General features: G+C 36.5%; 1 protein-coding gene across 2 annotated transcripts; it reads left to right on the top strand.

Moving 5' to 3' along the window:
• Positions 1-571: 571 nt before the first annotated feature.
• On the top strand, positions 572-13,152 carry LOC121515335 (deoxycytidylate deaminase-like). 2 transcript variants are annotated; one of them, XM_041796039.1, is made up of 6 exons: positions 572-698; positions 2,498-2,570; positions 2,830-2,962; positions 5,040-5,156; positions 10,883-10,979; positions 11,988-13,152. In XM_041796039.1, exons 1-6 carry the CDS (start codon positions 658-660, stop codon positions 12,109-12,111), a joined length of 585 nt encoding a protein of 194 aa, XP_041651973.1. In that variant the 5' UTR covers positions 572-657; the 3' UTR covers positions 12,112-13,152. The 2 variants fall into 2 exon arrangements, with proteins under 2 accessions (XP_041651973.1, XP_041651974.1); XM_041796040.1 differs by lacking the exon at positions 572-698 and adding an exon at positions 1,706-1,792.
• Positions 13,153-26,016: the final 12,864 nt, after the last annotated feature.

Here is a 26,016-nt window from a genome sequence, read left to right as displayed (position 1 = left end):
ATACATTTATGTGACCTCACACATCAATTGTGTCCTCTATTTTATACTACAAGACTTATTTTGAAAATTCAGTTTTTTAAAAATATTACTCATTTTGCACTTTTAAGGAAATAATGCATTTGTCAGACTGTTTACTATGTCATTAATGCCTTGTTTGTGACAATGACACAACCCCAATAAAAAAAGAAAATTAAGTTTTAAATGTAACTGTCATTATTTTCTATATACTAAATTATGTAATTATCTTTAATAACTCCAATATTATACATTTATGTGACATGAAGCTTACATCACACATGAAACTTGAAACATGAAAACTTTTTTTTTTTTTTTCCAAAATCAGTCTTGTAGTATAAAATACAGGACATGGTTGATGTGTGATGTAAGTTTCATGTCATATAAATGTATAATAATGGAGTTATGAAATATAGTTACCTAATTTACCTAATAAGTCTTGTAGTATGAAGTAGAAGAGATGATTAATGTTCGGTGTTAGTTTAAAGTCAAAGCCAGCCCACACACATATTTGGTCATTAATATTCAGCTTCCTGTATTAACAGTATATGAAGCTGTGGATGCTAGTGGATGAACTGGTCTGCATTCACAGCCACAGTCTCACACGACTTTGTTTAATTTCTTACTTTAATCCGGAAAAGAATGGGTGAGGCTCAGCAGCAACCACCTGCTCTTCCACACAGGTAAACGTTTGATTTGTCTGCCATATCTATGAAGTATTTGGTCTATCTGTAAAATGTCTGAAGTCAAGAGCTCCTACTCTGCATTGATTTATGTTACATAAACACACTGTCTATTATTTTTGTGTTTATTACCTGCAGCATTTATTTTTATGGTCTTGGAGTGGACCCAAGTGTAGGTCATTTTTAAAATGTTATTTTAATATCAAATCGAAACAGTCAAAGTTGGAATGAAGATGATTGTGGAGCTTTAGAATGACTTTTTATACTCATTATCTCTCAAATAATATCCAGTTAAATCTGAATGAAAAAGTGAAGAATACAACTATGTGACTGCTGTTCCTTTTGCTTTATTGTGACGTGACTTTTGCCATTATCTCTGTTCAGCAGCTTCTCTGTAGGAGATAAAAACAGGTTTGAACATATTGTTAAGGTTTCCAGTCAAGTTGTTGGTAGTAGATCACCTACCCCCTATCATATGGTCTCCTGATCGTCCTCGTCATACTGAATTTGAGCTTCTACCCTCTGGATTCAGATTGCCTAAGGCTATAACCAATAGGACAAACTGGTTTATAACTCAAGCCATTATACAACTTAATCATCATTATAGACGTCCAAGGATGTCTTTAAATGATGGTTCTGCCTCCAGCTGTCCTATAACGTGTTTTTGATTTTGTGCATTTCAGTGTTGTGTCTAAATTTATGTAACTGTGTTTCTCATGTTTAGTCACTGGGGTTTAGGTGTTTGTTACTCATAAGTGTTCTAAAAGAATAGTTAGTCTTTTCCTCTCTGATGAGGTGCAGCCATGGTATTATGGTGAGCCTGAATGACTCATTTAGTGACGTGTCGTGATAAAGCTGATTCTATTTTCCAGCTCTGTAGTGTGAACGGCAGGAGTTGGCACACTACTGACAGCTGTCCACAGCGGTGCCTTTATGTGTGGGTGAGGGTGTGGCCCTCAATCACCTGACAATCCTACCTAAACAAAGTCACCTCACTTCCCTCTGCCTGAGAGCCTTCCACCCTCCCTTCTCTAACTCATCAGCTGCTTGCCTCACTCATGTTTGCCTAGTTCTAGGTTTCAGTTTCAGTCTAGGTGAGACCTGCTTGGACAGTTTTAATAATAGTTTTATACTGGGGTGTGACGAGACGCGTATCTCAAGGGACGAGAGTTTACACTGTTTTTTAATTTTAGAAAAAAATATATGAGTGGATTATATGTCCTTTATAGTGCTGAAAGTCATAATTGTGAAGCATTCAGGTCTATTCAGAAATGTTTAAACTAACTCTGCTTGTACATAGTTTATCTTATTCTGAGTCAAACTGTACATTTAATGCTCTTCATATCAGACCTTTTATTTTAATAGTCTACCACATCTTTAATTTACTACACCCTGCACTCATTGCTGCAATTTCAATAACAATAATAATAAAAGAATTGAGATTATTTTGAAAGAACTTTAAACACTGTTTACAACAGACTGAGATCTAAAGAGCTGCATCAATAAAATCAAACTATTTCTCATCCTCTTTGAGGACATCCACATTTAACACAGTCAATAGAAATATTTCTGTCAATAACACATTTGTTTTTTACAGTAAATTAGAGAAATAGCTTTATTATTGTTTTGTGGTCTTTTTTTCTCATGTGAGCTTTGACAGTGTCGAACACGATGCTCAGATGAGTGTGTTACATCTCCTGATGTTTTGATCTCGTCACACTCCTATTTTATACTGATAATCATCTTTAGTTAAAATAGTTATTTAAACCTGTTTTGTTTTTGAAATTCTTTCATTTCAGTCTTGAGGATTCCAGGTACTTCATGGCTGTAGCTTTTCTGTCTGCACAAAGGAGTAAAGATCCGAACTCAAAGGTTTGTATGTCTTTTGTATAGCCCTTATTGACAGTACTTACCCCGTGTTGAAGAGTTTGTGATACTCATGCCTCTGTATGAAATATAAACCCACAAGACTGATGGTTTATTCTGCCGCAAAATGAGCAAGGAACAATCTTACTGTCAATCAGCCTAACCATACTTCTCAAAGCTGCTTGTTTTAACTACAGGAAGTATCTGAACAATTGGGTGGAAAATAGAGACCTGACCCACCTTTAACAGTAGATCATGTGCGCAGGTTGGGGCCTGTATAGTGAACGAGGAGGGCAAGATCGTCGGCATCGGCTGCAATGGGATGCCAAATGGCTGTGAAGGCTCATTACCATGGGCTCGTAATGCTGAGAACAAACTGGACAACAAACACCTCTATGGTGAGAGCTTCTATTACAGTGTTCATCTATCAGGAATTTACTTGGTTTTATGTATCCCTCAATACTCAATTTGTGGTTTTCATATATTTTTTGGCAGGATTCCTGCATCAGCCTTGTCCTTCTGTGGCCATTTTGCGCTATAGTGTTTCACTCAGACCTGTAGAGGATCATAGAAAAAAATTTTTGTTTCTATTTGGAAGCTGCTCTGATTTCTGCTTTTGTCTCTCAGTGCAGGGCCAGCCAAAGCCTTTATGGGGCCCTAAGCACCTGGGGGCCGCTCAACCCCTAATCAATGTTACTGACTCAGTCAATGTTGGACCTTCTGTAAACCTGCTGATCCAAATACCAGTGGAAACAAATCAAAGTAGCAGAACTCGAGCATAGAGCGTTAGCTCAGGCAGGCCATGAAGTAGGAGACAGATAACAGCAGAAACCCAGTGGGTAATTTCTGTCCATGGCACAATCAAAATGTCACCTTTGCTGCATACACACAAGGTCTGCACTTATCAAAATGACTTAGAGTGCATCTGAGATTAAAGGGGTTGTTTACACATTGACCAGTAGTGCCTTTAACCTGATTATGATCTTGCGTCCCCAGTCACTCCTCACCACCAAGAAAAATGAAGAATTTATACTCACTGATTTACCCTAAATTACAAAGATGTCAATTTGTATGGGATCAGTATTACCTGTGGACCTCTGAGTGCTGATATATGGTCAGTGACTTGCTCTGGAATTTCAACATTGCAATTTACAGACATGGTGGAGTTGCACGGGGTTAAAAACACAGACGTCCTGTATGATTAGTACAAATTACCAGAGGTCTCTAGGTAATACTAGTCCAAAATAGGGCAAACAGGGCATAAATTAGCTCTACGATTGACTGGAGAGTGGCGACCGGTCCAGAATGAACCTCACTTCTTTCCCAATGTCAGCTGGGATTGACTCCGGCCCACTGTGACCTCAAACATGACAAGCGGTGTTGAAAAAGGATGGATAATTTCATGAAAAAGTGATTCACCTGTAAGATCATATATGGATCAATCTCTGCTGATGCCAACTTTTACCCACTTCATCCCTTGTCTCCTGTTCTCCACTAAAACAAAGAGGCAGCCCAGCTTGCTAAATACTTGGTCCCGAATAAGAAGTGACAAAACTGCATACAGAGTAATTTGGTCATTAAGATGTCACTGAGTTTAATGAGATTCTAGTTAGCTTTTGGCATATGTGTAACACTAACATACGGTGGCCCTGAAGGCCAACAGGATTAATATTTCCAAAGTGCAGACAAATTTCATAAAACACAAAATTATTTCACAAAACACAGAATCATGTTCAAATTCTCTTTTAATATCTTCATGGAAGTGTATTTACAATGCCAATGTCAGTTTCATGCTTTCTTTAAAGCTTTATTTCTGTCTCCTCTTTTTGCAGCAGTGATAAAAAAGTAATTTATGTTACTAATATGAAAAATATATACAGTGCTTAACAAATGTATTAGACCACCTGTCATATCTGTCTCAGAGACCGTCCAGCATCATGAAGTGCTTTAATGCTGACTCTTTCATTTTCAGTCAGCTCTCCACATTTTACCATTTTGAACAGGAATGAGGAATTTCAAACTGAATTCACCCACATTTGAGCCGGCTCACTGGGCTTCTCTGAGAAGTCAGAAATGAATCAAGCATAACATTCAACCACTAAAACTCATTTTTCTGTTCAGGAATGACAGTAAATAACTATAATTTGACATATTCATCAAGAAATAATAATGTGCTTTACTATTTTTTTCAGTTTTTTTGTAAATCAGTAAATGTAAAAATTCATGGATAACAATAATAATTCTATTTTAGCATTAAAAATATTAAAAATATCATTTGGGTTAAAGAGCTTCTACATATTAGTGTATTAACCATTGCAGAAACATAAAAATGATTTTGGTAATTACCAATGCTGTTAATTTAGGGCAGTGTGGCATAAACCTTACTTTGCGTGGTGGTCTAATAAATTTGTTAAGCACTGTATGTCATAGAAGTAATATGTTGCTCTTACTGTGTGCCTCTGTTGCTTCCCACAGTGTGCCATGCAGAGCTGAACGCCATCATGAACTCGAACAGCTCTAATCTGAAGGGCTGCACCGTGTATGTGTCCCTGTTTCCCTGCAACGAGTGTGCCAAGCTCATCATCCAGGCAGGTGTGTGTCCCCAGCTAACATGCATTTTGACCCTCCAGTGCTCCTTTATGAGTGCTTATAATGCCACTGATGGGATTTATTTTTTAAACTTTTGCTTCCTCAAGGTGGCTCAGATTGTGAATGATTAATTTGATCTTTTGTGTAAAGTTTTAAGTTTTGAGACCTTTTCCTTGCAAACTAATTAAACTTGTCTCAGTTTATTTTTTCCTGCACAGATTCTATAACTGCAAATATCTCAGGCTCAATGTCAATATTAGAGATGGTCCGATACCATTTTTTCATTCCTGATACTGATTCTGATACCAAGATGCTGGATATCAGCTGATGCTAAGTACCAAAACGATACCAGAGTAAACATTTGAACTTCCTACGCAGATAGATAGATGGATAGATAGATGGATAGATGGATGGATGGATGGATGGATAGATAGATAGATAGATAGATAGATAGATAGATAGATAGATACATACATGTATGGATAGATAGATAGATAGATAGATAGATAGATAGATAGATAGATAGATAGATACATACATGTATGGATAGATAGATAGATAGATAGATAGATACATACATACATACATGTATGGATAGATAGATAGATAGATAGATAGATAGATAGATAGATAGATACATACATGTATGGATAGATAGATAGATAGATAGATAGATACATACATACATGTATGGATAGATAGATAGATAGATAGATAGATAGATAGATAGATAGATACATACATGTATGGATAGATAGATAGATAGATAGATAGATAGATACATACATACATACATGTATGGATAGATAGATAGATAGATAGATAGATAGATAGATAGATAGATAGATAGATAGATACATGTATGGATAGATAGATAGATAGATAGATAGATAGATAGATAGATAGATAGATAGATAGATAGATACATACATGTATGGATAGATAGATAGATAGATAGATAGATAGATAGATAGATAGATAGATACATACATGTATGGATAGATAGATAGATAGATAGATAGATAGATAGATAGATAGATAGATAGATAGATACATACATGTATGGATAGATAGATAGATAGATAGATAGATAGATAGATAGATAGATAGATAGATACATACATGTATGGATAGATAGATAGATAGATAGATACATACATGTATGGATAGATAGATAGATAGATAGATAGATAGATAGATAGATAGATACATACATGTATGGATAGATAGATAGATAGATAGATAGATAGATAGATAGATAGATACATACATGTATGGATAGATAGATAGATAGATAGATAGATAGATAGATAGATAGATACATACATGTATGGATAGATAGATAGATAGATAGATAGATAGATAGATAGATAGATAGATACATACATACATGTATGGATAGATAGATAGATAGATAGATAGATAGATAGATAGATAGATAGATACATACATGTATAGATAGATAGATAGATAGATAGATAGATAGATAGATAGATGTATGGATAGATAGATAGATAGATAGATAGATAGATAGATAGATAGATAGATAGATAGATAGATAGATAGATAGATACATACATGTATAGATAGATAGATAGATAGATAGATAGATAGATAGATAGATAGATAGATAGATACATGTATGGATAGATAGATAGATAGATAGATAGATAGATAGATACATACATGTATGGATAGATAGATAGATAGATAGATAGATAGATACATGTATGGATAGATAGATAGATAGATAGATAGATAGATACATGTATGGATAGATAGATAGATAGATAGATAGATAGATAGATAGATAGATAGATAGATAGATAGATAGATACATACATGTATGGATAGATAGATAGATAGATAGATAGATAGATAGATAGATAGATAGATAGATAGATAGATACATGTATGGATAGATAGATAGATAGATAGATAGATAGATAGATACATGTATGGATAGATAGATAGATAGATAGATAGATAGATAGATACATACATGTATGGATAGATAGAGAGATAGATAGATAGATAGATAGATACATGTAAGGATAGATAGATAGATAGATAGATAGATAGATAGATAGATAGATAGATAGATAGATAGATAGATAGATAGATAGATAGATAGATAGATAGATAGATAGATACATACATGTATGGATAGATAGATAGATAGATAGATAGATAGATAGATAGATAGATAGATACATGTATGGATAGATAGATAGATAGATAGATAGATAGATAGATAGATAGATAGATAGATACATGTATGGATAGATAGATAGATAGATAGATAGATAGATAGATACATGTATGGATAGATACATACATGTATGGATAGATAGATAGATAGATAGATAGATAGATAGATAGATAGATAGATACATACATACATGTATGGATAGATAGATAGATAGATAGATAGATAGATAGATACATGTATGGATAGATAGATAGATAGATAGATAGATAGATAGATAGATAGATAGATAGATAGATAGATAGATAGATAGATAGATAGATAGATAGATAGATAGATAGATAGATAGATAGATAGATAGATAGATAGATAGATAGATAGATAGATACATACATGTATGGATAGATAGATAGATAGATAGATAGATAGATAGATAGATAGATAGATAGATAGATGGATACATGTATGGATAGATAGATAGATAGATAGATGGATAGATACATACATGTATGGATAGATAGATAGATAGATAGATAGATAGATAGATAGATAGATAGATAGATAGATAGATGGATAGATACATACATGTATGGATAGATAGATAGATAGATAGATAGATAGATAGATGGATACATGTATGGATAGATAGATAGATAGATAGATGGATAGATACATACATGTATGGATAGATAGATAGATAGATAGATAGATAGATAGATAGATAGATAGATGGATAGATACATACATGTATGGATAGATAGATAGATAGATAGATAGATAGATAGATAGATAGATAGATAGATAGATAGATGGATACATGTATGGATGGATAGATTGATGGTTGAATAGAGGCTAGTTTCACCAAAAAGACCACTTTTTTTCTAGAAAGCTGAGAAAAATGCATTTTTGTGAAAGAGAGTCTGTCGAGCAGAACAGTGATTTGAATGTTATAATTTTGCATTTAGTGACATAAAAGACATCTGAAAATTGTATTACAAATGTTATTTTATTGTAAAATAAACAACAATGCTTCCAGTCACTGTCATTCACACTCTGGAACTGGACGGCCTTCATGCCATCCCCCCTATACGCCCACGTCCTCTCCTGCTTGCGTGTCCCCTGACACTGCCTGTAAACTACCGTCTCTTCTGACTGTAGTGTTCCGACTACATATCCCAGAAGCCCCAAAATTACTCACAGGGGGCGTGAGAGTGCCCCCTTGTGCCAGCCGCTGAAAAAACACTTTGATGTATATATATGTCAATGGCACTCAATGAGTTAAACAGGAATCACTTTTTTTTTTTTTTTTTAAAGATTTATTTTTGGCCTTTATTAGATAGGACAGTGGATAGAGTCGGAAACAGGGAAGAGAGCGGGGAGAGACATGCAGGAAATAGTGCCACGGGCCGAATTCGAACCCGGGTCGCCAGCGCACATGGCGCGCCTTAACCACTCGACTACTGGCGCGACCCTAAACAGGAATCACTTTTGACCAAAACATGATGTCCCAAATCTCCCACAGGTCCTGTTTCTGTGCTAAATGCAGCCCTGGATTGGTTTTAGAGCAGATGTTTTGGCTGAGTGGTCAGTTGGCCAGTTGTTGGGGGTCTTCAGTCAGTCAGAAATGCTGTCAGTCAATGGGAATCATTTTGATGATGGACCGCAAAGAGGTTAAGCATGGGTAGTGGAGTGAGGGAACGGCTTGGTTATGATGGCCTCATGACCCATGTTTGGGTCCTTACCCACCAGTTGAGAACCTAGGTCTTAAGACATACTTTGTGACTCCATAAACCTGGTAATGTCAATATCTTACAACCAGGAAGCCAGCACCATAGTGGAAGGTTTGATAGTGTCACCAGTTAATTCAGTACCGCAGGGATGTGCACAGACATTTTGGGGGGCAAGGACTCAAGTGAGAAAAAGGGTACTTCTCTTCCTCATTAAAAATGTTCAAAGAAAGTGAAATATATTAGCCCACCTCTGGCTTAACCAATGACTGATTTATTTTAATACCCTCACATTAAATTGATGAATATTCAACATATTTCTACAAAATAAATCGATCACACGAAGACAATGTCCACTTCAGTATTCACTGGGTTTATCACAAGAGTAAGCAAGAACAAAATAATGAGACCATGTGCAAGCTTTCGAAGCTACTAGCCTCTAGTCAATATTTAGAATAGTGTCGGGAGGGCATCGGAACTTGTCATCTCCCCACCTGCGAGAGAGATATAGATAGATAGATAAATAAATATATATTTATACAGAGAGAGAGAGAAAGAGGGAGAAGGATTCATTTATTTAAAGAAACACCCAGGAAAAAGGGCACTTTCTCTCATGCTTTGTTAGGTCTGGAACTTTTAAAACATTAAAAATGTTAATGCTAAAAAATGTTGTCAAGTATATTATTATGATTTACAACTTGATTTTGATTTTAAAATTACATGAATTGTTTCTTACTTTAATGTTCATAGTAAATCACCTCTGGCAGCCCACCTGCAGTACCTCTAGGGCCCATCAGGGGGCTGTAGGCCACACTCTGGGAAACACTGCAGAGGGAGAACCAAGCGGTAACCTCCGGTCCTAAAAAATGAAGCCAATGCGGAAGTGCAAAAAATTGCTATACCGCAGGTGTCCACTTGAGGCCGGCTGCAGGAACACCGGAAGTTCCGTCTGGACACACGTTAAACAGCCGGTTTCGACACTAGAAATAAACTGGTTTACAGCCTGGTTCAAAACACCAAACGTGTCTCATTAGCTAGTGTCTTATTGTGCTCCCACTGTACGGGGCTGAATTTTTTTATACCACAATTGTTTGGATTATATTTAGGATAAACCTCACTTCACGGTGATTGGCGCGTCTCATTTGATTGACAGATAGCTCGGCAGGCAGAGGCTCCATACCTGTCAACCAGAATGCTAACTAGCAGGCTGACAGGAAGTCGCGCTTAGTGGGCGGGCCGTTAGGTTGATCCAAAGTTTGGTTGAGACAACGATTTCAATATGGAGGCATCCACGGATTGGCTTCAAAAGCCGTTTTACTCCGCCTATTGTAAGCAGACGACTGACGTCACACGGGGTTTGTCCAATTCTTCCTACAGTCTAGAGAACACAGTCTAAATAACACAAAAGCATGAGTGAGCATGAGCATGATGCTTCCATGCAGTGATGTAGTCGATGTTTTGGTGCTTATTTGATTCTTTTTCTAGATGAAGATTTTGAAAATCTGGTGTCCCTACATAACTGTTTTTCTATGACTTTTTTAGTCAGGAAAAAATATGTGTAGTAGCTCAAACATCAAGTGTGTGATTCTGCTCTTTTTTGCACCTAAACATTACTACGGGAAAAAAAAAGTTCATTTCTTGTCCTTTTATGTCTCCCTCTTCCTGCTTTTGTCCTTAACGTTTGTTCCTCTGTAACGGAGCACATCTCTGCCTCACAGACTCAAACGCTCTTTATTTCACACTCCTATTTTGAGAGTGAGAGTTATTATTATTATTTCTTCTCTTCTATTTAGGTCTCAAGAAGGTGGTTTATTACTCTGATAAGCACAAGGATAAAAAAGAAACAATCGCCTCCAAGAGGATGTTGGAGAAGGCAGGAATATCATCTGAGTGAGTAACAGTTTTCTCTGCTTTCTTAACTAGGAGGAAAAAATCTCAGCGAGGTCTGACCCAGTGATAGTTTAGCTGTCAAACGATTAAAATTTTTAATCAGATTAATCACAGGGTTGCTGTGGATTAATTTCAATTAATCACGATTAAATAACATTCATTTTTCTTATCTATATTAATTGCGTTTCATTTTGCAAGCTTAGCGTTAGCCAAAGTGCTAGCAGAATCTCTGACGAATGTGTGCTTCACGTTAATGTGGTATTTTAAGCTGGAGGTGACGTTGATACTGGTTTTGTAGTGTAACATTATTTGTAATTTTCCTGAGTCTATCAAAGTTGATTGCATGCAAATGCACAACAAATATGTCTGAACTGAGGAAAATAAAACAAACCTACACCTGCTTTACTTAACAACTATGTGAACACACTTTCTAAATTATAAATATGATCCACCGAACCAGGGTGGACCTGTTTATTTGGTTTTTCAGTTTGTCTTGTCTCTGTTCCACATCGTCTTGTCCTTAAAACACTTTGAAATGTAAGGAATGAAGATAAATAAACTCACTTATACACAATGTAAATATTGATAATGCTGATACGGATAAATACCTTTACTGCTAATACCAGCTGATACCAATATCACTCAAATAATAGCACATATCCTCCATTTTAAGTCTATCTGACTTATTTATGCTGGTTAAACAGAAGCTTCAAATATAAGTTGAATCAGCGTTTTTTTTTTTTTTGTTTTTTTTTTACAGGAAATCGGTTACAAAATCTTTAATAAAAGGTCAAAGGATTAGATTTTTAGTTTCCCTCATCTTGTCTCTGTTCCAATTCTTCTTGTTTACAGTTCTCACTGACATTTGTAAATTTTGTGTGTGTGGGTGTGTGTGTGTGTGTGTGTGTGTGGGTGGGGGACAGATAGGATGAAAGTACTGTCCTTCTCAAACACACTTTAAGTTGTTTTTCCATGTTTTTTTTTTTTGTGTGTGTGTTCTTCTTACAGGCAGTTCACCACCAAGGAGACCAAGCTTGCCATTGATTTTGCATCCATTAACCAAGATGAAGATAGCAGAGCCCAACAAGCCCAACAGAGGGAGGGAGGGAGGAAGAGGAAGACGACTGACTAGATTGAAAGGGACTGGGTCTCTTCTCCTGCAGGTCTTCTCGCCCCCTTCTTTGTCTAAGAGAAACCTGAGGAAAACCTTGACTTTGGTTCTTTTGATATTTTGATTAACTAAATATTCAGAATAGCTTCCTTTGTGTCTGTGGTGGTAGAAAGTCTTTTTTTTTGTTTTAGACTCTCTTTGGGGTGAATCAAATCCTCTCATGTCTGTCAGTGCTGGGAAAACCGATTTTTCTTCCTCCTTTAAACAAGGTTCAGGAATAATAAGAGGCACCCCGATATTCACTGTATCCTCCTGAGACCTGATCTTTTGTTTGGAATGCATTTTTAGTTTCTCCCACTTATTGTGGATTATTAGGACCTGATAGCAGGAGTTAATTAATTCTGACCAAAAATGATGTCAAATATCAACAAAAATTTCCTGAGATTTCAATGAAACTACCTAAAACTTTTCTGAACAATTGTGAAAAATACTTTAAAAGCTTCCCATAAAACTACCCAAAATTTTTTTCCAAAAAAATTCAAAAAAGAGTTTCAGTGAAAAGTCACCATAAAGCCTGAATTCTAATACAGTCTTCCCTAAAAAATCCAATAAAAATTCCAGAAAAAGTGAAAAAAATTCCCCAAAATGACATAATATATTCCCCAAGATTCCTTAAAAATATCCTCCAAACACTGGAACAAATTCCTTCAAATTTCCTTAAAACACTACAATGATCATAGGGCTTTATAAGATATAACCTTTAGGGCAGCATTACTCAACTTGTTTTTAACGTCTTTTGTTTCAAGTTTTCAAACTGTCTTATGATTACCAAATAAAAAAGCAACAATATATATTTCTGTGTGGCTTCCAAAGCAAGGTCCCTTACCAACATGTCCTCCAGACTTCCTGCTGAAGCTTGAAACCATCATCCTTAAACTGACTACTGTTAAAGAGTATCATTGTTCATCATGTGTCTGTATGGACCTGTATATGAACTACTCTGTTGTACCATCATTCTCTCATTCAGAGCAGTGGCTCTCGCTGGAGGAAAGCTCAATAAAGATCTGGACCTGTGAAGTTTGTCTTTGTGGATTTATTGTCCTAGAACAGGGATGGGGCCTGGAGGCTAAATCCGACCCTTGGTACAGTTACACTTGGCCCACAAGGTCATGTCATGTTCTTATTATAACTGGCCCTAAAACATGAGGTCTGCAGATTTCCTCCAGTATAAAAATGTAAACTTAACCTTGATGATATGAAATACTCTAAAGTCATAAAGATGTGAAAAAATAACTAGATCCAAAGAAATGTGGGAGAACAAATCCATTTTTGTTTTCATTTCATACACACGTGGATTAAATTGTTGGTACCCCTCTGTTAATGATAGAAAAACCCACAATGGTCACAGAAATAACTTGAATCCGACAAAAGTGATAATAAATAAAAATTCAATGAAAATTAACCAATGAAAATCAGACATTGCTTTTGAACTGTGGTTCAACAGAATTATTTTAAAAAACAAACTCATGAAACAGGCCTGGACAAAAATGATGCTACCCTTAACTTAATATCTTGTTGCACAACCTATTTCTGTGCTTTTTGGCTATTTTCAGTAGTTCTTCCACAATTCAGCTCTCAGCATCCCCACGCAACTTCAGCTGAAATTGCAATTTTGATCTAGGTTACTTTTAAAATCGTATATATGGAGGAGAATTAGAAACATGTAACCAAAAAAACTGTATCCATTTTTTCATATTCTAAAAAAAAATGACATAATTTTGACTTTTTCTTAGAGTTAAAAAAAATTAACTAAATTCTTACCCTTCCTATGCAATGTTCCAGAAAATATTACCTTCAGACATTTTTAGGAGGCAGAAAAGAAAATTGTTGGACTCCAGAATGATGTAAAACAATTTTAGAATGATAATGACACTTTTAGCTCAGTTAGGTTAAGAAAAAATTATATCATTAATTAAGTTTTTTTTATGTTTTTTTTTTTTTTAGGTTGAACAACATTGTTTTTGCTTAGATGATGCGTAGATTTGATGGCATTTTGAATTTAAATTTTTATTTAAAAGTGTGCAAAAATTGCATTAAAATGTCCAATTAGCAAAAAAATTCTAGGGAAGTGCCCACCCCTCAGCCATCCTTTGTAAGTGTCTCCTTTGCAACAACAACAACAAAAGATTTCTATTTATTTATGCTGGAGCACAAAATAGCCGGTTTCAAAATGTAAAGCCACTTTTTAAAATCAAAATTAGCTTTTTTAATGGTAATGCAACAGTATGGATGCAAACGAGAACTAAAATGTAGGGATAGTATTGTCAGATTTCATAGCGAAGCCATCATGTGCAAAAACATCAGGATGCCAGAAAATAAATTAGAAGAAGCTAAAAAGTTCAATCAATGATAGTAATGATGATGATAAAAAATAGAATAATAATAATAATTTATTAACAATTGAAAGATGGGCAATAATGGCTTGAAAAAGGCAAGAACTTGCTAAAAAGTGGTGAAAAGAGGTTAAAAGAGGCCACAACAGTGATAACAAAAATAGCTTGAAAATGGGGTTAAAAATTGACGAGGCAGAATTTTTTTTGTTTTTGAATTAAACAGTAAAATAAGGAAAGTAACTCTGAAAAATGGTAAAAGTAAAATCCTGAGTAAGAGAATAGTGATAGATGATAGATATCATTAATTTAAAGTTATTTTACATTAAGTTGTGAAAAAAAGAATGCTTACAAACAGTTATAAAACAAATGACACACTCCATAAATCATAATTTTATGTTGACTTTATTTTGTACTTTTATGTGTGTGGTTGACAGAGGTGATGATATACCTTTACAGCCCTGTTAAAGAATGTAGATTATGGATTTAATACATGGAATATTTACAGGACCTAATATTATTTACATCCACACTAACAGAACATTTTTAATTTGCTGGTTTCAAAAGATCAAGTCCAGCCATTGAGAGCAGCATTTAAATCACCAGTAGATGCCGCCATTTGTCTTCGTCAGGGTCACCATGTCGGCATAGTAGAGAACAGATTTAAGAACAGTGATGATTATTATGATTATGATGATTAAAAGAAAATTGCTACATCATACCAAAACTTGATGGGAAAAAAAACTTAAATTCCATTTATCAATCCATCCTTTCATCCATCCATCCATGCATCCATCCATCCATCCATCCATCCATCCATCCATGCATCCATCCATCCATCCATCCATCCTTTCATCCATCCATCCATCCATCCATCCATCCATGCATCCATCCATCCATCCATCCATGCATCCATCCATCCATCCATGCATCCATCCATCCATCCATGCATGCATCCATCCATCCATGCATGCATCCATCCATCCATCCATCCATCCATCCATCCATCCATCCATCCATCCATCCATCCATCCATCCATCCATCCATGCATCCATCCATCCATCCATCCATGCATGCATCCGTCCATCCATCCATCCATGCATGCATCCATCCATCCATCTATCCGTCCATCCATCCATCCATCCATCCATCCATCCATCCATCCATCCATCCATCCATGCATGCATCCATCCATCCATCCATCCATCCATCCATCCATCCATCCATCCATCCATCCATCCATCCATCCATCCATGCATGCATCCATCCATCCATCCATCCATCCATCCATCCATCCATCCATCCATCCATCCATCCATCCATCCATCCATCCATCCATCCATCCATGCATGCATCCATCCATCCATCTATCCATGCATGCATCCATCCATCCATCTATCCATGCATGCATCCGTCCATCCATCCATCCATGCAGTCATCCATCCATCCTTACTCAGGCTTTTATTTTGAAAAGTTTATGTGTACTTCCAGGTCACGTGACTGTCCCCTTCCGCTTCTTTTGCAGTTGGGGCAAAATCTGGATGGATTCCTGTAGTCTGTGCCGGCCTTTACCTTAACAAGCTTCTCCTGCTTAAATAAAGGTTTCACAAATGAAGATTTGTCAGCAGAGTGTGAGGGTTTGCCCCCCCTTATGCTTGTTAATCTTTAATGACCTTATTAATTCCTCAGTTGTCATGAACAAGTGTCTCCTCTGGTTTGTCTGCATTTTTGAATGGGGTGTGTGTCGTACAGGTTTGTTGTACAGGTTTGTTGTACAGGTGTGTCGTACAGGTGTGTCGTACAGGTTTGTCGTACAGGTGTGTCGTACAGGTTTGTTGTACTGGTTTGTTGTACAGGTTTGTTGTACTGGTTTGTTGTACAGGTGTGTCGTACAGGTGTGTCGTACAGGTTTGTCGTACAGGTGTGTCGTACAGGTTTGTTGTGTGGGTGTGTTACAGTATGTGTCTGATTCAACTAATACGCCACCTGCCCATTAAGGACACCTTAGATGGAGGCTCATCAAGTACATTTGTACAAGGGCCAGATTTATTCTTGACAGAGTCTCTGGGGGTCAGACTGCCAAATAAAGAAAAATCAAATCTATATTTTGTTCTGATTAACATATTACCTTATTAGTATTTGTATTTCCTTTCAAAACGCAGGACATCTTTAGGCATTACCAGTGAGATCTATCCCAGTATATAATGCCGTAGACCACATGGAGACAGGCATGCCCACAGAATTGGCTGGGCTCCTGAAAATCCCAGAGAATTGGTCCTCAACAATTCTGATTCAGCACCAATATGAACTCATGTTTAACACTTTTCACTACTTCACTGCTTCATTCTGCCATTTCTGCAACATTTTGTGCCACTATTAACCCATTTTTGCTGTTTTATCACTCTTAAAACGCACTTTCCTGCCGTTTCACTTCTTTGCCATTGGCTATTTTTTCACCTATTTGCCACATTTGAACCAATTTTTGATACTTTTTGCTATTGTATCACTCTTAACCCACTTTACTGCCTTTTCACTACTTTGTCATTGGCTACTTTTGCACCATTTTGCCACTTTAAATCCATTTTTGATACTTTTTGACCATTTTTGCCTCTTTAACCCAACTTTTTGCCATTCCTGAACTCCTTTGAACCACTTTTCTTGCCTGTCTTATCCCTCCTTTTTTCCATTTTTGCAACTTTTTGTCTATTTTTGCCACTTTTCACCCATTTTTGATAGACTTTTTCCCCTGTTTCCTTTAATACTTACGGTTTGCCACATTTTAACTTCTTCTCACCACCTATCCTGCAAGTTTTTGTCCTTTTGTGCCACTCCACAACCCATTTGGATCTTATCGCCCATTTGTGCCACTCTCTAACCCCTTTTCATTACTTTATCTGGCCATTTTTGCCATTTTTAACACATTTTTAAAATATTTACTAGTAATGGCTGAAAAGTGAATTTCTGTAAAGACAGATCAAATGTGAAGTCATTCTAAAACTATTTGAATATGAATTACTTTTGGGGTGGATTTACATTTACAACATTTTCTTTTCCTGCTTTTCTGAATTCAATGATCTTCTGGGGGCCAGACAGGAAGCTTTAGGGGGCCTGATTTGGCCCCCGGGCCACCAGTTGATGATCAGTGCCTTACATATCTTCAGCATGACTTCACTTATCCTATGTTGTGTTAATGTTTTTTAACCACAAGCCACACAGGGTCTTCTCCGATGGCAACATGCAGAGACAATCAAGTGTCCCGTGGGCAGCAGCCACCAGCTCGCACTGCTAAGTGTGATCTAGCTCCCTGGTTTTAAAAAGTCACTGTTGGGGCAACCAGGAATGGATATGACCTCCAAAGGACTAGTGGCCCACAGGATCTAGATTCAAGGTAGATGTAGCTATTCCTTGAGCAGTGGTGCACATACCCCTTCTTCTGATTCAGATGCTTGGTTTGCTGGCAGTGTTATCCACTGGTCACAGCACACAGTGGTCCGGATCTCATCCTGCTCTGGGGTCAGAGAAAGATAGTCTTTTATTGTAGAGGAGGAAGAGGAGGAAGAGGATGTTCAGGTCTGAAATATCTTTCCTCTAAACATCATGGTGTTCACGAAGTGCGATGGCTGTCGGCTAGCACCTTATTGGTAGGCTAACCCAGGGGTTCTCAACGTTGGGGTCGGGCCCCCATTTGGGGTCGCAAGACACTGAGATGGGGTCTCCAGATGCCTTAAAAAAACTAAGATCATTTTGGAATTACACTGTTTCCACTTTACACCAATTTTAACACATTTTTGCAACTTCAAACCCATTTTTTTGTCAAATTTAAACCCTTTCCACCACTTTTTCCCCGACTGGTTTTGCCACTTCTAAACCAAATCTTGCAGCTCTCTGCCTATTGGCTCAGGTGATACACTATTGCCACTATTAACCGCTTTTAAAGCCACATTTCACAATGTGATATGCCCATTTTTGCCAGTTTCTGACTTTTTCTGCCTCAGCTAACCCTTTTTGCAAGTTTACATCAATTTTCATCCAATTTCACTTAGTTTGCACATATTTTTGCCACTTAAATGCCATTTTAGCCACTTTTGAACCCCTTTTACCACTTAATATGCCAATTTTTGACACTTTTATCGCATTGTGACACTTCTAACCCATTTCTGCTACTTTTAAAATCCAATTTCACCTTGCACTATTTTTTTTGCCATTATTAAATCATTTTAGCTATTTTTAACTAATTTCAATTCTGTTTTAAACGAAAGGATTTACATTTTTAAAAGGGCTACTCACTACACAAATGAATTTAAAAGATATTTGTTTCTTTGAGAAGCATATACCACAACTTAACTTTACAATGGACCATGATTTTGCTGCTCTTGACTGTTCTTGAATGTTCATGGCTGTGTTCAGCCACCTTCAGGTACAGTGGGGGTCCTCGGTCTCTGGCACCTTTATTTTGGGGGTCACAGGCTGAAAAGGTTGAGAACTCCTGGTTTAGAGGTGTCATAAACACATCTAATGGAGTGTTTTCACTCTGTTTTGACTGAGTATACAACGTATCAAAGTAGAGGTGCAGAAAAAGTTTACCCTTATTTTGAAAATTCTTTGCCTGAATTCATCTTTTTTAATTTACTACCAAAGATTCCAGAAATGTAATGAAGTAAATTTACTGGAATAATGCTGAGTAACACAAATTTGATGCTAAATACGTCATGAAAAGCTCCTCTGCTTTAATAAACATTTGATGGTTCTACTCCCAATCATACCAGCCTCTTTTCTAAACTCATGGACTCTAATGTAAGAATGGCAGCAAATTAACCACAGGTAACATTTTATTCTACTATTAAAATGAAGGGCATTCAATATTAATGAGAATCCTGGCACAGGTCTACCTGTATGCAACCAAATCTGAATTCAGGACTTTTATTTATAATTGAGAAATTTCATGGTGAGAGGGGTTTGCCATTCTTCACATCACAGGAGAGCCATTAATCTCAACCTCTTTAAGTCTTCTATATAAAGTGGAGTCACAGTCTAATGGTGTTTATTAGCATATATTTCGATACTTCACAGAGCAGTCTCATACTTAGAAAGATATTCACAGATTCTGACGTCCCGCTTTAATAACTCAGTAGAGGATCATCACATTCACAAAACTTACACCTCTGTTGTGGCAAAAATGTGGCGAACCATTAGTATTAAAGAAATAGAGGTAAAAAGTCGATCAAAAATGGGTGAAAAGTGGCAAAAAATTGTGACAAAAGTCATAAACAGTGGCAAAAATAGACAAAAAGGTGCAAAAATGAAAAAGGAGGGATAAGACAGGCAAGAAAAGTGGTTTAAAGGAGTTTAAGAATGGCAAAAAGTTGGGTTAAGGAGGCAAAAATGTCAAAAAAGTATCAAAAAAGGGCAAAACGGTGCAAAAGTAGCCAATGACAAAGTAGTGAAACCGCAGGAGAGTGGGTTAAAGAGTGATAAAACAGCAAAAATGGGTTAAACGTGGTGCAAAATGTTGCAGAAATGGCAGAATGAAGCAGTGAAGTAGTGAAAAGTGTTAAACATGAGTTCATATTGGTGCTGAATCAGAATTGTTGAGGGCCAATTCTCTGGGATTTTCAGGAGCCCAGCCAATTCTGTGGGCATGCCTGTCTCCTTGTGGTCTACGGCGTTATATACTGGGATAGATCTCACTGGTAATGCCTAAAAATGTCCTGCGTTTTGAAAGAAAACACAAATACTAATAAGGTAATATGGTAATCAGAACAAAATATTTTGTTTTTATTTGGAAGTCTGGCTACCAGAGACTGTGTCAGGAATAAATCTGGCCCTTGTGCAGATGTACTTGATGACCTCTGTCCTGTACTTTATACCACAGGACTTATTTTGAAAATTAAGTGTTTACTGTAATTTTAATGATTTTTCAATATAGAGGAGACCGGGGACAGTTGTAACATGGGTCAGTTGTAACACTCTAAATTTCTCCAATCAGGAACAAGTTACAAATCACCTGACACACTCTACACATGCTCAGTTTAGTCCTTCTTCCACATGTGAAAAGGTAGCATCCTGTGTCACACACAAAGATTTTTAAAGGGAAAAACAAATTTTGAGGTAAGAAAGTATTTTTTTTACTGAATTTATTTTTGTTATAGCATCACCTGGTTTATAGTTAAATTCATCAAACGTAAATCATGTTTATGTGTGTCTATGTAGATATTATTCATGCAAGTTGTCAGTGCTAACATTTTAGTTGTTAGCTGTAAGGTAAGCTAGTTCATGACTACAGGGGTCTGGGTTAGTTGTAACAACAATGAAAAATGTTACAACCTACCCCAACCAACATTTTAAATGTGCATGTGTATGTTTTCTTTGAATTTCAGTATGCCTAGGAGTTAGAAGCGAAAGACTAACCGGGGGTGCCTCTCAGCATTTTGGAGAGGGCCTCAAATGATGTAAAGAAGCAGGGAAAGTCAATCAGAGCAGTGGCAAAACTGTACAGCATATGCCATGTCACTCTATACAGATTTCTGACACACACACACCCACACCCACACCCACACACACACACACACACACACACAAAAATAGTGGACATTAGGCTGAGTCCAAGAGGCTGAGTACAGATGAACCAGTTGAGAAAGCGCCATCAGAGGAGCCGTCTGCACCAGGAGCCGAGAGTCACCCACAGCTACAGGACACCGACGCAGGACCCAAACCAGAGAGACACCAAACCTCAACCAGGAACCCACGAGGCAGACTCCTGCAGCCACAGCCGACCACCGCTCCTGGTGCAGAGGGCTCCCCCAGAGGAAACACTGGAGATCCTAAAAATGATAAAAGGATAAAAAGAAGTGAAAGCTAAAATATGAATAAAAGCCAAGAACTAAAATATAACTAAAAAATTAAGGTAGGAGAAGAATAAAATTCATAAATAAATACAAATTGGAGGCCTAAAATAAATAAATATCATCAATAAAATAAATATTAATCCAAAGCTAAGCTAAAAAGGTGTGTCTTGATAGATAGATAGATAGATAGATAGATAGATAGATAGATAGATAGATAGATAGATAGATAGATAGATGGATGGATGGATGGATGGATGGATGGATGGATGGATGGATGGATGGATGGATGGATAGATAGATAGATAGATAGATAGATAGATAGATAGATAGATAGATAGATAGATGGATGGATAGATAGATAGATAGATAGATAGATAGATAGATAGATAGATGGATAGATAGATGGATAGATAGATAGATAGATAGATAGATAGATACAGCATTGTCAGTACACTATATAATTTTTTGTAAATACATATATACATAGTCTTACTGATGTACACAACTCTAGTCCAGCATTGTCAGGCGATTAAAATACTGTTGATACAAACAGATAGTCTACATCCTGTGTTAAATTCATGTTCAGCATGGTCAGGACACTGTATAAATGTTTGTAAGAAAATACACAGAGTCGTAATAGTGTATGAAACTCTGGTCCTGCATTGTCAACACCTACGTGAATACTTTAAATATATACATAAACTCTGAAGTCTGTACAATAGTCAGGTTCAAAATTGCCAAGACTCAATATGAATGCATCTAATAACTTACTCTTCAGTATGGAACGATCAGGTTTAACATTGTCAAGACTCTATGTGAATACTTTAGATATATGCAGATCTTCACCAGTCTGTGTACTATCCAGGTTCAGCATTGTCAGGACTCCATGTAAATACTTTAGATATATGCAGATTTGTACCAGTCTGTGAACTTTTCAGGTCCAGCAATGTCAGGACTCTATGTGTGTACTTAAGATATATGCAGATATACCAGTCTGTGTATTATTCAAGTCCAGCATTGTCAGGACTCTATGTGTATACTTTAGATATATGCAGATATATACCAGTCTGTGTACTATTCAGGTTCAGCATTGTCAGGACTCTATGTAAATACTTCATATATACAGATATGCACCAGCCTGTGTACTATCCAGGCTCAACATTGTCAGGACTCTATGTGAATACGTCAGATATATACAGATGTTCAGCAGTCTGTGTACTATCCAGGCTCAACATTGTCAGGACACTATATAAATGCTTGTTAATGCATACACATAGTCATAAAAATGTGAAAATCTCTGGTCCAGCATTGTCAGTTGATGATATGAAATACTGTTGATATAAACACATAGGTCTCAGTTCATGTTCTATTTAGTTTTAGCATTGTCAGAACACTATTGCTTGTTTAAACAAACACAGTCCTCATAAAGTTTACAATTCTGGTTCAGCATTGTCAGGACCGTTCATTAATACTCCACATATATATACAGATCTTCACCAGTCTGTGTACAATTCAGGTTCAGCATTGTCAGGACTCTATGTGAATAGTTCAGATATATACAGATATTCCTCAGACCGTGTACTATCCAGGCTCAACATTGTCAGGACACTATATAAATGCTTGTTAATGCATACACATAGTCATAAAAATGTGAAAATCTCTGGTCCAGCATTGTCAGTTGATGATATGAAATACTGTTGATATAAACACATAGGTCTCAGTTCATGTTCTATTTAGTTTTAGCATTGTCAGAACACTATTGCTTGTTAAAACAAACACAGTCCTCATAAAGTTTACAATTCTGGTTCAGCATTGTCAGGACTCTTTGTGAATAGTTCAGATATATACTGATGTTCACCAGTCTGTGTACTATCCAGGCTCAACATTGTCAGGACTCTATGTGAATACGTCAGATATATACAGATGTTCACCAGTCTGTGTAGTATCCAGACTCAACATTGTCTGGACTCTATGTGAATACGTCAGATATATACAGATGTTCAGCAGTCTGTGTACTATCCAGGCTCAACATTGTCAGGACACTATATAAATGCTTGTTAATGCATACACATAGTCATAAAAATGTGAAAATCTCTGGTCCAGCATTGTCAGTTGATGATATGAAATACTGTTTATACAAACACATAGTTCTCAGTTCATGTTCTATCTAGTTTGAGCATATACAGATTTGTACCAGTCTGTGAACTTTTCAAGTCCAGTATTGTCAGGACTCTATGTGTGTACTTTAGATATATGCAGATATACCAGTCTGTGTACTATTCAGGTTCAGCATTGTCAGGACTCTATGTAAATACTTCATATATACAGATATGCACCAGCTTGTGTACTACTCAGGTCCAGCATTGTCAGGACACTATATAAATGCTTGTTAATGCATACACATAGTCATAATAATGTGAAAATCTCTGGTCCAGCATTGTCAGTTGATGATATGAAATACTGTTGATACAAACACATAGGTCTCAGTTCATGTTCTATTTAGTTTGAGCATTGTCAGAACACTATTGCTTGTTAAAACAAACACAGTCCTCATAAAGTTTACAGTTCGGGTTCAGCATGGTCAGGACTCTATGTGAATACTTTAGATATATACAGATGTTCACCAGTCTGTGTACTATCCAGGCTCAACATTGTCTGGACACTATATAAATGCGTTAATGTGGTATTTTAAGCTGGAGGTGACGTTGATACTGGTTTTGTAGTGTAACATTATTTGTAATTTTCCTGAGTCTATCAAAGTTGATTGCATGCAAATGCACAACAAATATGTCTGAACTGAGGAAAATAAAACAAACCTACACCTGCTTTACTTAACAACTATGTGAACACACTTTCTAAATTATAAATATGATCCACTGAACCAGGGTGGACCTGTTTATTTGGTTTTTTCAGTTTGTCTTGTCTCTGTTCCACATCGTCTTGTCCTTAAAACACTTTGAAATGTAAGGAATGAAGATAAATAAACTCACTTATACACAATGTAAATATTGATAATGCTGATACGGATAAATACCTTTACTGCTAATACCAGCTGATACCAATATCACTCAAATAATAGCACATATCCTCCATTTTAAGTCTATCTGACTTATTTATGCTGGTTAAACAGAAGCTTCAAATATAAGTTGAATCAGCGTTTTTTTTTTTTTTTTTTTTTTTTTTTTTACAGGAAATCGGTTACAAAATCTTTAATAAAAGGTCAAAGGATTAGATTTTTAGTTTCCCTCATCTTGTCTCTGTTCCAATTCTTCTTGTTTACAGTTCTCACTGACATTTGTAAATTTTGTGTGTGTGGGTGTGTGTGTGTGTGTGTGTGGGTGGGGGACAGATAGGATGAAAGTACTGTCCTTCTCAAACACACTTTAAGTTGTTTTTCCATGTTTTTTTTTTTTGTGTGTGTGTTCTTCTTACAGGCAGTTCACCACCAAGGAGACCAAGCTTGCCATTGATTTTGCATCCATTAACCAAGATGAAGATAGCAGAGCCCAACAAGCCCAACAGAGGGAGGGAGGGAGGAAGAGGAAGACGACTGACTAGATTGAAAGGGACTGGGTCTCTTCTCCTGCAGGTCTTCTCGCCCCCTTCTTTGTCTAAGAGAAACCTGAGGAAAACCTTGACTTTGGTTCTTTTGATATTTTGATTAACTAAATATTCAGAATAGCTTCCTTTATGTCTGTGGTGGTAGAAAGTCTTTTTTTTTGTTTTAGACTCTCTTTGGGGTGAATCAAATCCTCTCATGTCTGTCAGTGCTGGGAAAACCGATTTTTCTTCCTCCTTTAAACAAGGTTCAGGAATAATAAGAGGCACCCCGATATTCACTGTATCCTCCTGAGACCTGATCTTTTGTTTGGAATGCATTTTTAGTTTCTCCCACTTATTGTGGATTATTAGGACCTGATAGCAGGAGTTAATTAATTCTGACCAAAAATGATGTCAAATATCAACAAAAATTTCCTGAGATTTCAATGAAACTACCTAAAACTTTTCTGAACAATTGTGAAAAATACTTTAAAAGCTTCCCATAAAACTACCCAAAATTTTTTTCCAAAAAAATTCAAAAAAGAGTTTCAGTGAAAAGTCACCATAAAGCCTGAATTCTAATACAGTCTTCCCTAAAAAATCCAATAAAAATTCCAGAAAAAGTGAAAAAAATTCCCCAAAATGACATAATATATTCCCCAAGATTCCTTAAAAATATCCTCCAAACACTGGAACAAATTCCTTCAAATTTCCTTAAAACACTACAATGATCATAGGGCTTTATAAGATATAACCTTTAGGGCAGCATTACTCAACTTGTTTTTAACGTCTTTTGTTTCAAGTTTTCAAACTGTCTTATGATTACCAAATAAAAAAGCAACAATATATATTTCTGTGTGGCTTCCAAAGCAAGGTCCCTTACCAACATGTCCTCCAGACTTCCTGCTGAAGCTTGAAACCATCATCCTTAAACTGACTACTGTTAAAGAGTATCATTGTTCATCATGTGTCTGTATGGACCTGTATATGAACTACTCTGTTGTACCATCATTCTCTCATTCAGAGCAGTGGCTCTCACCGGAGGAAAGCTCAATAAAGATCTGGACCTGTGAAGTTTGTCTTTGTGGATTTATTGTCCTAGAACAGGGATGGGGCCTGGAGGCCAAATCCGACCCGTGGTACAGTTACA

The sequence above is a fragment of the Cheilinus undulatus genome, linkage group 9, assembly GCF_018320785.1.
Source record: "Cheilinus undulatus linkage group 9, ASM1832078v1, whole genome shotgun sequence".
Taxonomy (NCBI): Eukaryota; Metazoa; Chordata; class Actinopteri; order Labriformes; family Labridae; genus Cheilinus; species Cheilinus undulatus.
The sequence above is the reverse complement of the archived record's forward strand: the minus strand, read 5'-3'. Positions and strand labels throughout refer to the sequence as shown.

Coding starts and splice junctions, on each gene's coding strand:
- LOC121515335 (XM_041796039.1), top strand. CDS start 658: ATGGGTGAGGCTCAGCAGCAACCACCTGCTCTTCCACACAG. Junction 2,963..5,039: donor GGACAACAAACACCTCTATG/GTGAGAGCTTCT, acceptor TGCTTCCCACAG/TGTGCCATGCAGAGCTGAAC. Junction 10,980..11,987: donor AAGGCAGGAATATCATCTGA/GTGAGTAACAGT, acceptor TTCTTCTTACAG/GCAGTTCACCACCAAGGAGA.